The sequence below is a fragment of the Pristiophorus japonicus genome, chromosome 1 (assembly GCF_044704955.1).
Source record: "Pristiophorus japonicus isolate sPriJap1 chromosome 1, sPriJap1.hap1, whole genome shotgun sequence".
NCBI classification, from domain to species: Eukaryota; Metazoa; Chordata; class Chondrichthyes; family Pristiophoridae; genus Pristiophorus; species Pristiophorus japonicus.
In genome coordinates this window covers 519,365,806-519,381,855 of record NC_091977.1, presented here as the reverse complement: position 1 = coordinate 519,381,855, position 16,050 = coordinate 519,365,806, and the positions used below count along the sequence as shown (strand labels likewise).

At 44.5% G+C, this 16,050-nt stretch overlaps 1 protein-coding gene across 1 annotated transcript in view; it reads left to right on the top strand.

The window, feature by feature from the left end:
- The window catches only part of LOC139260488 (piezo-type mechanosensitive ion channel component 2-like), an 851,737-nt gene that overhangs the window by 717,047 nt on the left and 118,640 nt on the right, over window positions 1-16,050 (top strand). Inside the window, exons 30-33 of the mRNA XM_070877017.1 lie at window positions 3,834-3,999; window positions 8,942-9,031; window positions 9,183-9,310; window positions 15,274-15,345. Coding sequence (XP_070733118.1) covers window positions 3,834-3,999; window positions 8,942-9,031; window positions 9,183-9,310; window positions 15,274-15,345 — 456 coding nt within the window. The remainder of the gene's footprint in view (window positions 1-3,833; window positions 4,000-8,941; window positions 9,032-9,182; window positions 9,311-15,273; window positions 15,346-16,050) is intronic.

The following is a 16,050-nucleotide window of genomic DNA, read 5'->3' as shown; positions in this document are numbered from 1 at the left end:
GACGCAAGTCTCTAGCTATGACTATAGGTGCACGAGGCCGCCTTCTCCGCCGTCATCTTGCGGGTTGAGGTGGTGGTATGGGTTCGTCCTCCTCCTCCTCCTGCTGGTCCTCCTCCTCGTCCTCCTCCTCCTCGTTGTCAGCCTCCTCCTCCTCTCCCGCCCTTTAGGACCGAGATGCGGAGGAACTTCTTCACCCAGAGAGTGGTGAACCTGTGGAATTCTCTACCACAGAAAGTTGTTGAGGCCAATTCACTAAATATATTCAAAAAGGAGTTAGATGAGGTCCTTACTACTAGGGGGATCAAGGGGTATGGCGAGAAAGCAGGAATGGGGTACTGAAGTTGAATGTTCAGCCATGAACTCATTGAATGGCAGTGCAGGCTAGAAGGGCCGAATGGCCTACTCCTGCACCTATTTTCTATGTTTCTATGTTTCTCCCCTCAAGAGGATCTTCAATGTCCAGTACCTGTCCCGTCATGATGGCCAAGTTGTGTAGCATGCAGCACACAATAGTGAACTGACCAACGTGGTGAGTGGTGTATTGCAGGTTGCCTCCAGAGTGGTCCGGGCATTAGAAACGCAGCTTCAGTATGCCAATTGTCCACTCTATGATGCTCCATGTCGTTATGTGTGACATGTTGTACCAACGCTCTGGCTCAGTGCAGGGATTGCGTAGGGGGGAATTATAAGCCAGCTGGCGAGCCCGTATCCTTTGTCCCCAAGCAACCAGCTGTGCCCTTCTGGCAGCTCCTGAAATATCGCAGATATAATGCTTTCACGTAGGATGAAAGCATCATGGGTGCTACCTGGGTATTTGGCATCCACTGCCATGATCCGATATATATTGTCGCAGACAAGCTGAACATTTAGGGAGTGGAACCCTTTCCTGTTGCGATAAACCTCGGAGTCGTCCGTAGGCTCCCAAGGTGATATGGATACAGTCAATCGCACCCTGTACCTTGGGGAAGCCAGCAATTCTGGAGAACCCAACAGCCCTGTCTCGCATTGCCTGCGTGGTCATAGGGAAATTGATGAACTGGTCCCTTTTGGCACACAGTGCAGCAGTCACCTGTCGAACGCAGCAATGTGTGGCATGCTGCGAGATGCAGCACAAGTCCCCAGTTGCAGCTTGAAATGAGCCAGAAGCATAGAAGGCAAGTGCTGCAGTGACCTACATTTCCACAGCTAGGGCAGTCCTCCTGCCACTTCTTGATTGTATGTCTGCCTGACTAGCTGGCAGAGCTCTGTGATGACTCCTTTCTAAATCGCAACCTGCGAATGCAGTCTGCCTCACTCAGGTGTAGGTATGAGCGCTTGTCCCTGTAGATTTGATCAGGGACAGGTGCCATACTCCCCATCGATCCCCGAGCGATCTGGTTTCTGCAATGTTGGCATCGAATTATCCGTCGCCTCCGCATGGCATGTATGAAAATTAACCTTATGACATGAGGCATAGTCAGAGTTGCACCCATAATTATTATTCTTAATTTTGTTAATCTTGATATTGTGAGACAGTCATCGTCATAGGCAATCCCTCGGAATCGAAGAAGACTTGCTTCCACTCCTGAAGTGAGCTCTTTGGTGGCTGAACACTCCAATACGAGAGCCACAGACTCTGTCACAGGTGGGACAGATAGTCGTTGAGGGAAGGGATGGGTGGGACTGGTTTGCCACACGCTCTTTCTGCTGCCTGCACTTGATTTCTTCACGCTCTCGGCGTTGAGACTCGAGGTGCTCAGCGCCCTCCCGGATGCACTTCCTCCACTTAGGGCAGTCTTTGGCCAGGGACTCCCAGGTGTCAGTGGGGATGTTGCACTTTATCAGTGAGGCTTTGAGGGTGTCCTTGTAATGTTTCTGCTGCCCACCTTTGGCTCGTTTGCCGTGAAGGAGCTCTGCATAGAGCATTTGGGAGTCTTGTGTCTGGCATGCGAACTATGTGGCCTGCCCAGCGGAGCTGATCGAGTGTGGTCAGCGCTTCAATGCTGGGAATGTTAGCCTGAATGAGGACGCTGATGTTGGTGTACCTGTTCTCCCAGGGGATTTGTAGGATCTTGCGGAGACATTGTTAGTGATATTTCTCCAGCGACTTGAGGTGTCTACTGTACATGGTCCATGTCTCCGAGCCATACAGGAGGGCAGGTATTACTACAGTCCTGTGGACCATGAGCTTGGTGGCAGTTTTGAGGGCCTGATCTTCAAACATTCTTTTCCTCAGGTGGCCGAAGGCTGCACTGGCGCACTGGAGGCGGTGTTGGATCTCATCGTCGATACCTGCTCTTGTTGATAGGAGGCTCCCGAGATATGGGAAGTGCTCCACAGAGTTCAGAGCCGAGTCGTGAATCTTGATGATTAAGGGGGCAGTGCTGTGCAGCGAGGACAGGCTGGTGGAGGACCTTTGTCTTATGGATGTTTAGCATAAGGCCCATGCTTTCGTATGCCTCAGTAAATATGTCGACTATGTCCTGGAGTTCAGCCTCTATATGTGCGCAAACGCAGGCATCATCTGTGTACTGTAGCTCGCCGACAGAGGTTGGGGTGGTCTTAGATCTGGCCTGGAGACAGCGCAGGTTGAACAGGTTCCCACTGGTTCTGTGGTTTAGCTCCACTCCAGCAGGGATCTTGTTGACTGTGAGGTGGAGCATGGCGGCGAGAAAGATTGAGAAGAAGATTGGGGTGATAACGCAGCCTTGTTTGACCCTGGTCCGGAGTGGATCCGTTGGTAAGGATCACGGCCTGCATGTCGTCATGGAGCAGCCGGAGGATGGTGCCGAACTTTTGGGGGCATCCGAAACGCAGGAGGAGACTGTGAGACAGTACTTACTGAAGCACTCACACCTTTGTTGGAGGACTCCCTAGTAGATCGGACTACACCCTGGTCTGCGCATGTGCAACTCCAGGCTCTGTTTCTATGGAAACGTGACGCATAGTGATTTATGGCACTTTAATTATAGCTTTTGTTGAAATGCGTATGTTTGCTGCTGTGGAGTGCTGGGCGGCAGGATTGCTCCCTCGGCCATACAGAAACACAGGAGATCGGCGCTCAGCTTGGAAAGAAGCCTGGCGGGGAGCGGGGTGGAAGGAGATGGTGAAATCGAAGCACCAAGCTCCTGTGCTCGTGTCCGGCCGAGGGAGCGATCCTGCTGCCGGCCAGCCGGCACTCCTCCGACCCGTGCCTGGAGCCCCATGAGCAGAGATTCTGTGGTGGGGTGGAGTCGCAATTTGCCTTCTCACATAACATGGAAAACATTACATTTCTAACAGTCTGCGGGAAAAATTAACTTTCCGAGTTATTTTCTGAGTTCCCTCTATAAAATTCATCATGAATTTGTGTTTTAAACTGTAGTCTTCCCTCGCTCCAAAAACTCAGAAATATACTCGGTGTCGATTTCCTTAAGTTAACATAGGGTTTTTCTGATTGGTACTTAAGGCCACTGCGCGTCGTCCTGAAAAAAATCGGTGTTGGCGAAATCGGTTAAATGGCCAAAAATGGCACGGAAATCAGTTTTCACCCAGACCTGCGGCAAAAAATCTGGCATACAAAAAATCCAGCGCTGAAAGTCACCATCGGCGTACAAACTTTGAGGAAAGTTGCAAATTCACGATTGCTCAAAAAAAAATCAGCGGACGCCAAAAAAAACAGTACCCAATGGTGGTGAAAATCGAGCCCTAAATATTGCCTAAATAGCCATATATACCTGAAGTGTTAACATTTTAACAAATAGTAAAGGTGCATTGGTGAAATTTAAGGTAAGTGTAAAAGATATAGTGCAATAAATAGAAAGGTGACCATTTCTAAGCTTGAATTATTGTTGTGTTGAATGTTTTTTTCCTAGCCGCGACTGAGAACCTTTATAAATGTCCATTGCCAAATGGTGAAGCAGGCATTATATGGGACAGTATATGCTTCTCTTTTCTATTGCTGCAGCGGAGGGTGTTCATGAGTTACTATTTCTTGCACGTAGTGGCTGACATAAAATCTGCTCAAATCCTTGCATCGAGGTAGGTTGAAAATGAATAAATCTTTATGTAAATATAGGAGAATTTATGATGCATTATTAATTTATTGAATCAATATAAAGTTAATACTATCATTAATGTCGCATTTTAATTAAATCCAGGTCACGTTCAACCAACTGTTCAAATATCCTCACAAAGATGTACATACTAATTGCTCTACATTTTTAGGGACATGCAACATCAGTGAATGCCAAAAAGTTTGTTGCATCAGCAAAGCTCTTTTCCTTTTATTTAAGCAAGCTTTAAATTGAGACATCGGGCTGGATTTTCGGTCATGGCGGCGCGGCAGTAAAGTTAGCATCCGGGAACAGTTTGCGCCTCAGTCGGCAAAATTCAACAGCTGGGCCCCAAATGTGGTTGGGGCGCTAAGGGAGGCATTACACACCTCTCTCAGGGTGGTAGACCAGCTGAGCACGTGAAAATTCCGAGCTAAACAGCTGGCTTCGAAGTGCTAAACAGAGGGCTGGGAGGATAAAAACCTGAACAAACCCCACAAAAACATTCACAATAAATTCACGCCACGCCACAACATAAATCGCAAAAGATGAGGCTCTGACCATCATTTTCCAATCCTCTCTGGCAGAGGACTTGGAGGACTGTGAATGTTGCACCTTTGTTTTAAAAGGGAGAAAGGAATAGGCTGAGTAATTATAGGCCCGTCAGCCGAACTTCGATGGTGGGAAAATTATTGGAAAAAATCCTGAGGGACAGGATAAATCTTCATTTGGAAAGACATAGATTAAGCAAGGACAGTCAGCATGGATTTGTCAAGGGAAGGCCATGTCTGACTAACTTGATTGAATTTTTCGAGGAGGTTACCAGGAGGGTCGGTGTGGGCAGTGCGTATAATGTAGTGTATATGGACTTGAGCAAAGTTTTTGATAAGGTCCCACATAGCAGACTGGTCATGAAAGTAATAGCCCATGAGATCCAGGGCAAAGTGGCAAGTTGGATATAAAATTGGCTCGGAGGCAGGAAACAAAGGGTAATGGTTGATGGGTGTTTTTGTGACTGGAAGGCTGTATCAGTGGGGTTCCGCAGGGCTCAATGCTAGGTCCCTTGCTTTTTGTGGTATATATCAATGACTTGGACTTAAATGTTGGGAGTATGATTAAGAAGTTTACAGCTGACACTAAAATAAGTTGATAATGAAGGACAAAGTTGCGGACTGCAGGAAGATATTAATGTACAGGTCAGGTGGGCAGAACAGTGGCAAATGGAATTCAATCTGGGTAAGTGTGTGGTAATACATTTGGGGAGGTCTAACAAGGCAAGGGAATACACATTAAATGGTACGACACTGAAAAGTGTAGAGGAACAAAGGGAACTTGGAGTGCAGCTCCACAGATCCCTGAAGGTAGCAGACCCAGTTGATAAGGTGGTTATGAAGTCATGTGGAATATAACTCGAGGTATGGAATACAAGAGCAAGGAGGTTATGCTTGAATTGTATAAAACACTGGTTAGGCCGCAGCTGGAGTATTGTGTGCAGTTCTGGTCACCACATTACAGGAAAGATGCGATTGCACTGGAAAGGGTGCAAATGAGATTTACAAGAATGTTGCCTGGACTGGAGAATTTTGGCTATGAGGAAAGATTGGAGATGCTGGGTCCATTTTCTTTGGAACAGAGAAGGCTGAGGGGAGACCTGATTGAGGTGTATAAAATTATGAGGGGCCTGGACAGAGTGGATAGGAAGGACCTGTTTCCCTTGGCAGAGGGGTCAACAACCAGGGGCCATAGATTTAAAGTAATTGGGGGGAGGTTTAGAGAAGATATGAGGGGAAATTTCTTCACCCAGAGAATGGTGGGGATCTGGACCTCACTGCCTGAAAGGGTGGTTGAGGCAGAAACCCTCACCACATTTAAAAAATACTTTTAAGTGCACTTAAAGTGCCCTATCATACAGGGCTACGGACCAAGAGCTGAATAGTGGGATTAGGCTGGATAGGTCTTAGTCGGCCGGCGCAGACACGATGGGCCGAAATGGCTCCCTTCTGCGCTGTAAATTTCTATTTAGGGCTAGAATTTCCACTCCATTTCTGGCGGTTTTCTCGGTGGTGCTGCTCGTTTTCGGCGGAAAACCACCTGGCGAAAATTTCCACTCCATTTCACAAAGAGTTCCACCGGCGGTATCGAAATATCACCGGGGAGCAGACCGCCGGCATGCACTGTCGAAAAAAACCACCACTGCCCAAGTTCGGGCTCAGCAGTGACCCGTAGGTAAGATTGAAAATACCGCCCACAAAAAGCAGCCGGAGCTGAGCAGTAGGTCATTAGCCCTGCAAAGAAAGGTAAGTTAAAGTGCTTTTTCTAATTCTTTAAAATTCTTTTACATCGATTAAATTAACAAGCGCCTTAAGAATGTGTTCTGATTTTTTTATTTCTTTTGTTGGAAAAAATATTTTTTTGTATTTTCCCCCCTACCTAGGCCCAACCGCAGCCTCGGTCTAAATTTGAGTAATTACTTCCCATTTTGATTAAGAACTGTCCAATTTGCTCAGAATTGCGTTTAACCGCCGAGAATCTGCGTGTAAGATCCATCTTCTCGCCGGGCAGTATTTTTTCCTTTTTTTGTCAATTTTTCGCCGGCATTAATTTAAAAATCTTAGCGATCTTCTTGGCGGCAATCTGGCGGTGGCGGGTTTAATGGAAATTCTAGCCCTATGATTCTTTGAATCACACTTACCTGAGGTCGGCATTACTTACCTCATTGCAGCTGCTACAGCTGGGATCGCCCGCTTGCACAGGCGATCCCAGCAGGGCGCTCTGCAGAGCGCTAGTGATCGGGCAGCAGCCAAAAATCGAGCCGGTGTCGCAACCAGGAGCGTTGCACACCAGCTCGCTAAGATTTTTAAATGCTCCGTGCCCCATCGAAACTGGCACCAAATGTCCCGGCGGGGTGCTGGAAGCTGCCCGCCCGCCCGGAAGTGCATAGCGCCGCCATTGTTGCACTTCTGGATCACTAACAGGGGCAGAAGGAAGCTGTAAATCCAGCCCATCATTTTTAAAATATATATTTTACTTACTAAGCAAATGTGACAAGGTGCCAAATAAAAGGTTACTGAACAAGATAAAAGTTCACGGGGTAGGGGGTAATATAGTCGCATAGATAGAGGATTGGCTAACTAACAGAGAACAGAGAGTCGGGATTCTCTGTTTGGCAACCAGTAACTAGTGGGGTGGCGCAGGGATCAGTGCTGGGACCCCAACTATTTACAATCTATATTAACAACTTGGAAGAAGGGATTGAGTGTAACGTAGCCAATTTTGCTGACGATACAAAGATTGGAGGAAAAGCAATGTGTGAGGAGGACACAAAAAATCTGCAAAAGGACATAGACAGGCTAAGTGAGTGGGCAAAAATTTGGTAGATGGAGTATAATGTCAGAAAGTGTGAGGTCATGCACTTTGGCAGAAAAAATCAAAGAGCAAGTTATTATTTAAATGGAGAAAGATTGCAAAGTGCCGCAGTACAGTGTGACCTGGGGTACTTGTGCATGAAACACAAAAGGATAGTATGCAGGTACAGCAAGTGATCAGGAAGGCCAATGGTATCTTGGCCTCTATTCCAAAGGAGATGGAGAATAAAAGCAGGGAAGTCTTGCTACAGCTATATAAGGTATTGGTGAGGCCACACCTGGAATACTGCATGCAGTTTTGGTTTCCATATTTACGAAAGGATATACTTGCTTTGGAGGTTCACTAGGTTGATTCCGGGGATGAGGGGTTGACTTATGAGGGAAGATTGAGTAGGTTGGGCCTCTGTTCATTGGAATTCAGAAGAATGAGAGATGATCTTATTGAAATGTGTAAGATTATGAGAGGGCTTGACAAGATGGATGCAGAGAGGATGATTCCACTGATGGGGGAAACTAGAACTAGAGGGCATGATCTTAGAATAAGGTGCCGCCCATTTAAAACAGAGATGAAGAGAAATGTCTTCTCTCAGAGGGTTGTAAATCTGTGGTATTCGCTGTCACAGAGAGCTGTGGAAGCCATAAGAACATAAGAACACAAGAATTAGGAACAGGAGTAGGCCATCTAGCCCCTCGAGCCTGCTCCGCCATTCAATAAGATCATGGCTGATCTGGCCGTGGACTCAGCTCCACTTACCCGCCCGCTCCTTGTAACCCTCAATTCCCTTATTGGTTGAAAATCTATCTATCTGTGACTTGAATACATTCAATGAGCTAGCCTCAACTGCTTCCTTGGGCAGATAATTCCACAGATTCACAACCCTCTGGGAGAAGAAATTCCTTCTCACTCAGTTTTAAATTGGCTCCCGGGTCTTTGAATAAGTTTAAGACAGAAATAAACAGTTTCTTAAATGATAACGGGTTATGGGGAGCAGGCTAGGAAGTGGAGCTGAGTCCATGATCAGATCAGCCATAATCTTATTGAATGGCAGAGCAGGCTCGAGGGGCTGTATGGCCTACTCCTGTTCCTATTTCTTATGTTATTATGTTCTTATGTTCTTTATATCAGCTGTGGATCAGTGGGTAACACTCTCTCCTCTGTAGTAAGATGGTTGTGCATTCAAGTCCCACTCCTGATCTAGGCTGACACTCTAGGGCAGTGCTGAGGAAGTGCAGCACTGTCGGAGGTGCTGTCTTTCGGATGAGACGGTAAACCGAGGCCCTATCTGCTCTCTCACCTGTAAGTAAAAGATCCCATAGCTCTATTTTGAAGAAGAGCAGGGGAGTTACCTCCGGTGTCCTGGTCAATATTTATCCCTCAGTCAACATTATCACATTGCTGTTTGTGGGAGCTTGCTGTGCGTAAATTGGCCGCCACATTTCCTACATTACAACAGTGACTACACTCCAAAACTACTTCATTGGCTATAAAGCGCTTTGAGACATCAGGTGGCTGTGAAAGGCGCTATATAAATCCAAGTCTTTCTCTTTTATGTCCTATTTCAGAGGTGCAGAGCTGTTTCAAGCTACAATTGTAAAAGCTGTGAAGGCTCGGCTTGAAGAAGAAAAGAAGTCAATGGATCAACTCAAGAGACAGTAGGACCACATTCTCAGTGACGATTTGTCTGAATGTACCTTTCCATGTCATTATTGTGACCTCTTGTTGAGTGTGATATGATTAAGAACCTTTGCCTCGTGTATTGGTTAGTGATGTGTCACTCACACACTCTTCTCTTGCCCTAAATAGGATGGATCGCATCAAAACAAGACAACAAAAATATAAAAAAGGCAAAGAGAAAATGCTCAGTTTGACTCAGTCAGAAGATGCGCAGGGTCCTCAGGTGAAACAGGAAGAAGATGATGACGATGATGAAGGTATTTCAACATACGCTATGGGAGGCAATAAGATGAAGCTTGATGCATGCACTTGTTAATTCCATTGTTGACCAGTATCATTTATATTACATTACAGGTCACAGCAGTTGTGGAAGAGCAGCGTTGTCTTCCCTGTAATATTTAATTAATAAGTTGAAGAATTTAGAGCCTTCAATGCACAGGGATTACTTAGTGAAACTCCTATCACCATGATCTTAATTTGAGTAAAAAAAAACTCTTGATGTACCATTCCGATTTGCTCCCATTAAACCTTTGAGCGACCCATCGGTGGAGCACACCGGCTGGCCGCTCGTACCCACGGCGAAGAGGCAGCCACGATTTGGAGCACCAATGGGCTGCTTACATTGGGCCAGCGAGCTGCATTGGGATGTCCATTTGGCACCCTGCAGCTCGCCAGTTATATACACGGTTAAGGCTGGTCAATATCGAGTGCCTTGGTCGCCAGCAAGGTAAGTCCGTTTGTGGGGGATGGGGGGCGGCGGGGGGGGGGGGGGCGTTGGTGGCGGAGGGTCGCGATCATGGATGGGAGGATGGGGGGGTGGGGTGGTCCTAGCGAGGCAGCAAGCCAGATTATCTTGGTGGGGCCTGCAGGAACAATGCTGCCCTTGGAACTGATTGGAGTGCGGGCAGTGCACACTCTGACTATTTCCAACCTAAAATGGCAATCGGGGTCTAGGACCCGGACTTACCTATTAAAGAGGTCTACCACCTGAAACTGACCAGCAGTTTGGGCACTCTTTGGTCGGCCCCTTTCAAAATGTCGCCAACATTGTCAGATTTAATGTGGCAGTAAGGTTACCGACCCCATTTGGAGGGTGATTACTGCCTCGTTACCATCATAGGCGGTCCCTCGAACGAGGATGACTTGCTTCCACAAGAGTTCACAGATGAGTTCAATGAAGGACCCGATGTTCCCGTCCTGAACTCTAATTGAGGGAGTGGAAGATGCCTGTGCGTGAATTTTTTTAACGTGTGGTGACCATTGCACATCAGCCACCACATGGGCTTGACAGAACTAGGTCTTTATACAGTGGCAAGGGTTAACCAGGATGACTGGAGACATGCTCCGCTGCACGGAACTAATGTGCACACATATTGCAGTGTGGGCTGGCCCGTGCTACCCCTGGGCCCTCGGCTCTTGGACCCGCACCCTCATTCGCCGCACCTCCGCCACGATCTCTCGCCGCTCCTCCGCCACAAACATTCGCCGCACCACCACCACGATCTCTCGCCGCTCCTCCGCCACAAACATTCGTCGCACCACCACCACGATCCCTCACTGCTCCTCCGCCACAAACATTCACCACACCTCCGCCACGATCCCTCACTGTTCCTCTGCCACAAAAGCACTTGCCGCATCTCCGCACCAAACATTCACCAAACCTCCACCACGGATCACCCACCAAATCTCAGGCACGATCCCTCGTCGCTCCTCCGCCCCAATCACTCATTGCAAGTCTGCCATGACCTTCCCGCTGCTCTGCTGTACCAGGGCCCAGCCAATGTTCCTGCCCACGCTCCCAACGGCGGCCTGGGTTCTGATGACGCCACCCAGTCACCCACCTCAAAGCCGTCGCACATTTATGTCAGCTGACGTTGGAAGCTGCAGTGGAATTTTTGAAGCCCCGACTTGTGGAGATGTTCTCTTGCAGGTCAGGGTGGCCCACAATAGTTAACACCAGGCGAAACAAGCTAAAATCGATAATTTCGCAAATCATTTTCTTCAAGTGCAATGATCAATACAAACTTTAAAAAAAAACTTACAAATATTTCCTACAATGATTCAATTTTAGTGAATCCTAAAACACTATTACACTTTGGTAAAATTATTGTGAAAAGCAACTGTTTCAATATTAGCCCTTTCCATACTATTTGTAGGAATGCCATCAATGTATTCTTTATACACAGAATTATGATCTAATTACTAATAGTGAGCAGACACTAGTTACCCCAAAAGGAGAGTGTTTCATTCCCCAGCATTAATGGTCCTGAAATTGTGGTGTGTATAACGGTGTACTCCCTTTGAAATGCTCCCCAAGTTCAGGATTTGTGCATGAGCAAGGGCCATGAAAATGCAATCGCTTCACTGACTTGCCAGCAATTGTGCACGGAAGTCTTACAGTTGATGTAAGTGGGCGCAGGGCCTGTTTACATCAGCGTAAGAGGATATCTGAGGCTTTAAATAAAGATTTTCAATTCCTAAATTATGCACCTATACTGTATGAATTGAGTTTACGACATATTGGCCCAGATTATAGATTTAATGATACAGAAAATTATTATCAAAAATAAATTTTTTGTGAGGTCGGTGCAATGAAGGTAATTATGAATAAAATTCCAATCCTGTACATTTTATAATTATTAGATTTAGGGATTCTATTGCATCTCATTAGGGGATTCCCCTCATAAATGATTGATATGGGAGTCTGCTATTTGCTTGGAGGACCAGGCCCAGATACATTTCGGCACCGGCTGCATCCCTGGGATCTGTGGGCCATCACGCTGCCCTCTCTCCGCCTCGAGACCGGAGACCGCACATTTTTGCAGCCTGGCCACCAGCAGGTACTTTCAGAATTCTTTCGCAGGTCGGAGGGGTACTCCGGAGGCACGCCTTCGACCTCAAATTCTAGCCCAACATCTTCAACTTTATATTCGCAAAGCTCACAAAGAGACAAAATAAATCTGCATAAAGTATCACTTCCAATGTGATCAAGGCCACATGTCAAAAAGTAAGTGAATTTCGTAACCGCCTTTCCAGGTTAACTGGAGTAAGCATAGTCCGTGATCTGATGGAGCAGATTGCCTTCCTGTTATAGAAGCTGCACGGTTTTTAACCCATTGATTTCAAATATTTACCCCGCTGTGTTCACAGTAATACATTCCTTAACTTAATTGTTAGGCCACAAGGTACATATAGGCTAATATAGCTGATAGAAAGTCAAATACCATACAGACATACATCAAAACAGTAATAAAGTTGATAATGATGTATGAACTGAAGGTGCAATGCTTCACTTGATATATAATAAATTTATATGTAAAATTTTGGCAGGGGTTTACTGATAAATGATTCGGTATCTGGTTATAACCAGTTCACAGTAATTTTGTAGTCTGAATAATTCATGTTGATAATTGATCTACACAATATTTCCATAACATGAAAAGTTGTGATCAAAATGAACATACTTGACAATTATGAGCCTTGTGTAAGAATGTCAGTTTCCCATTGCAGCATTATTAGAATTTGTGCTTTTGTTTTGTTGATACGTCATTCACCCTAATTAAATCGCACTGCATTGAGCTTTATACATCCGCTTCAATTTCATCTGTGCCAGATGTATAACAATTTGTTATATTTTTACCAAATTTTCAATTGCATTTCTTTAAAGCGAAATGAGTATCACACTTGAGAATTTTTAAAACAAATATTTTTTTTCTGTTTTGAACCTAATTAATTGCAGCCTGGGTAACAGGCCACTATATTTGCCCTAAGCACTTGGAGTAAAGAAGAAAAAAAGAACTGGCTTCGGTTCCCACTCCTAGGGGGTCATTTTAACCTGGAGAGTAAAATCAAGTAGGGTGCAAAACAAGTGTTGTGCCCAATCCCGTCATTTTCCCGATGGCGGGGTTGGGTTAAAATTGCCCCCTGAATCACGAACCTTTGCTGAAAGTGTGGGCGTGTTTGGATGCCAGAAGAGAACAGGGTTGGACTCACCTGTTGGTATGGTAGCCTGCTGCCCTCTTCCCAACCATTCTCACACAGGCTCACATGTGAAGAATGGCCACTTGGGTGAGGTGGAGAGTAACCATCTTTCAAACCATTTCCCAGCGTGAGAACTGGGGAAGGAGCAAAATCTAGGCAAATAAACTGGAGTACAATTCTCATTTTCTGAATCATGCAGACAAGCCACAAGCCTAATGTCGGTATGCATCCAGTTAAAAACTTTTCTTTACTTTATTGTAGAAATTCTTTTTGAATTATTTGTTTTCTTTTTTTATTGAATTGCTCTTGTCAGTACATGATGTATTAGTAACAAAAGCCTGGATAATACTGCTGGCGCTATCATTGGACAAATGTTTAACACGTTTGTATGACATTCCCTGTCTGCTAATTTAACGCAGGCATTAACGTTTTTATTTTATACGCTGATGTAGAGGGTGAAGGAATGTCATACGAATGTCATGCCAACAGTAATTACTAGGCTAATATTAGCACAATTAATATTTTAATAAAATGCTCGGATTCACATTTGTCTGGAGGTGAAATGAGTTGAATTGTGCCAAATTGTTGAATCAGCAATGGTGAATTCAGTGACATATGTTATTTATTTTTATTTACTCTTTAAGTTTCTGTTAACAAGAAAAAAAGGAATGAGCTGTCTTTTTTTAATTAAAAAACAGGACTGATAAAATAAATAATTTTGGGATATGAGATGTATAGTAAAAAAGTAATAAAAATACACTATAGAGAATTTTTCCTATTTGATGGAATAAGTATTGCAACACTTTTGAAAAGTTGTAAATTATAATATAAATGTGCATGTGTTGTTTATTTAATGTTTAAAACTATCAGTGCAGAGAACTCATGTTTCGAGCTCTGATTATCTTTCGGATCGAAGGTATATAGTACCCAAGTCAAACCAGAGGTCAGTGGACACTTATATCAGAAGAATCATTAAAGTGTGTGTTAGTTTAATTTACTTTATGACACGAAACACAGATGCATTTCTTTGCTAGCAGATCATAGAATCATAGAATGATACAACACAGAAGGAGGCCATTTGGTTAATAGTGTCTGTGCCAGAGGAGATGGAGGAGATGTATTTTCTGGCCATGTTACTCAGTTCATTAGTTTAATAGGAAAGACAAAGTCAGTTTGGAATCTAATGATGTGTTGGGTTGGTGCACTAGTTCTCTTGATCTCAGCTGGACTGTTATGGAGAAAGGAACAAGTCAATATTCATTATTCTTGGGCAACTCCTAGCAGCAAGATTAGTGGGCATTACTGATGACCAACTAGTGCTTAACCTCCTTCGGGGAGTGAGGGGGTGAGTGTGGTCTCTTTTCAGTCAAGATCGCCCCCTAGATGATAGTGATAGATTGGAACTGAATTAATCCTTTGTCGCATTTGTCTGATATCTGAGCTAAGAAGGTCTACACTAGTCCAGGACAATGGTGAGGATTGATCAGCTAACTGGGCGGGCTCTTTGTTTGGACCTGGAGAGGGAGACTTGTCACTGAAAGTTGTAATTCCTCCCTCCGGTCCTAGATAACCCTGCAAATCCAAGCCTAACAGGGCGAGTTGTCCAGGGGAGGGGGAAACAAGCAGCAGAAAATATACAAGTGATTTATGCCGGTAAGCTGCAAAGTTTAAGCTAGTTAAACTCCAGATGTTCCTACACAGATTGGCCCTCTTGTTCACCTATTCCTATGTTCTTTGGGCTTAAGTAGAAGAGGTGTGCCTCTACAGGGAGAATATGTGCAGTCTATAACTGGCACACATACATGCTACTTGTATGGACTTTTCAGAAGTTTGGTTGGTTGGGAAACTTTTAAGCCTTTTAAGGAGAGAGGAATTACAGCTTTTGTGCATGTCAGATACCTAGAACCAAATGAAGAATCAGAGAGAGGTAGCCAAGTAGCCTGCCTTCCAGTCCGTTTCAGAATAAGGAATGGTGTTGAGGGAATGGGGAGAAACCTTAACGAGCACGGGAAAATAATTCACATATTAAGGGAATGATATCATGAAAGAGAATGCAACAGTTAAGATAAGATACCTATGTATTACCGAAGTACTGTTTTTTTTCCTTGCATAAATTTCTTGTTGATGTGTTACTCCATTTATAATCCTCGTGAGTTGAAAGCTCCACTGATCGAACATGCCCACCTGATTATTTTGTTTTTGTTTTATATAATTAATATTTGGACCTATTTTATTTTAGGAGAACCAAAGAAAGACAAAGCCAAGGGCAAAAAAAAGCAGTGGTGGCGGCCCTGGGTTGACCATGCTTCTAGTAGGTTTGCCTCAATCATCTGTTAGCATGTGTGTTAATCATGTACCTGATTTCCTTGAATAGACCATTGCATTTTTTAAATTTGACTTAAAAAAAAATTTACAGATTAAAAAAAAAATGTTTTTTTTTTACAAATTGCCTATCCTTGTTTGCATCAAAGCATGAATTTATTTTAGCCCCACTGTTGTTATTTTTGACGGCTTTATGGGTCAGTTTTAACCAAGGATGGACATGTGCCCATTTGTTGTGCATATGGGGCGTTCTGTACTTACTCACCATAACAATAAGGATCCATGTTGAATGCATAATGGATTGTGAAACTGTAGTATGTTAAATTTAATCATCTAACCATTATGCATTGCACTGTGCTTCAAGTAACTGAGTGCAGTCTACTCCTGTTAATTCAAAATCTCTTTTTTTGCCTGACAAATTTTGAGTTAGAAAGCAGGTGGAATGAAGCAATTTGAATAATACAGCATCTGTATGATTTCAATTCTAATTAACCGAACATTTGCATTAAGCAACTTCAAGTTAAGAGGAGTAGACTACATGCATTAATGATTAGATGATGGTCAATATGTGAGCTACCTGTGTACTATTCATGTATCTATTGTGGACACAACATGGAAACTGAAAATCAATGGCTGATTAGGAAGAACGCAGCATTCTAGTTTTATCAACGTTGTTTCCTGATCTGTAAAGCCA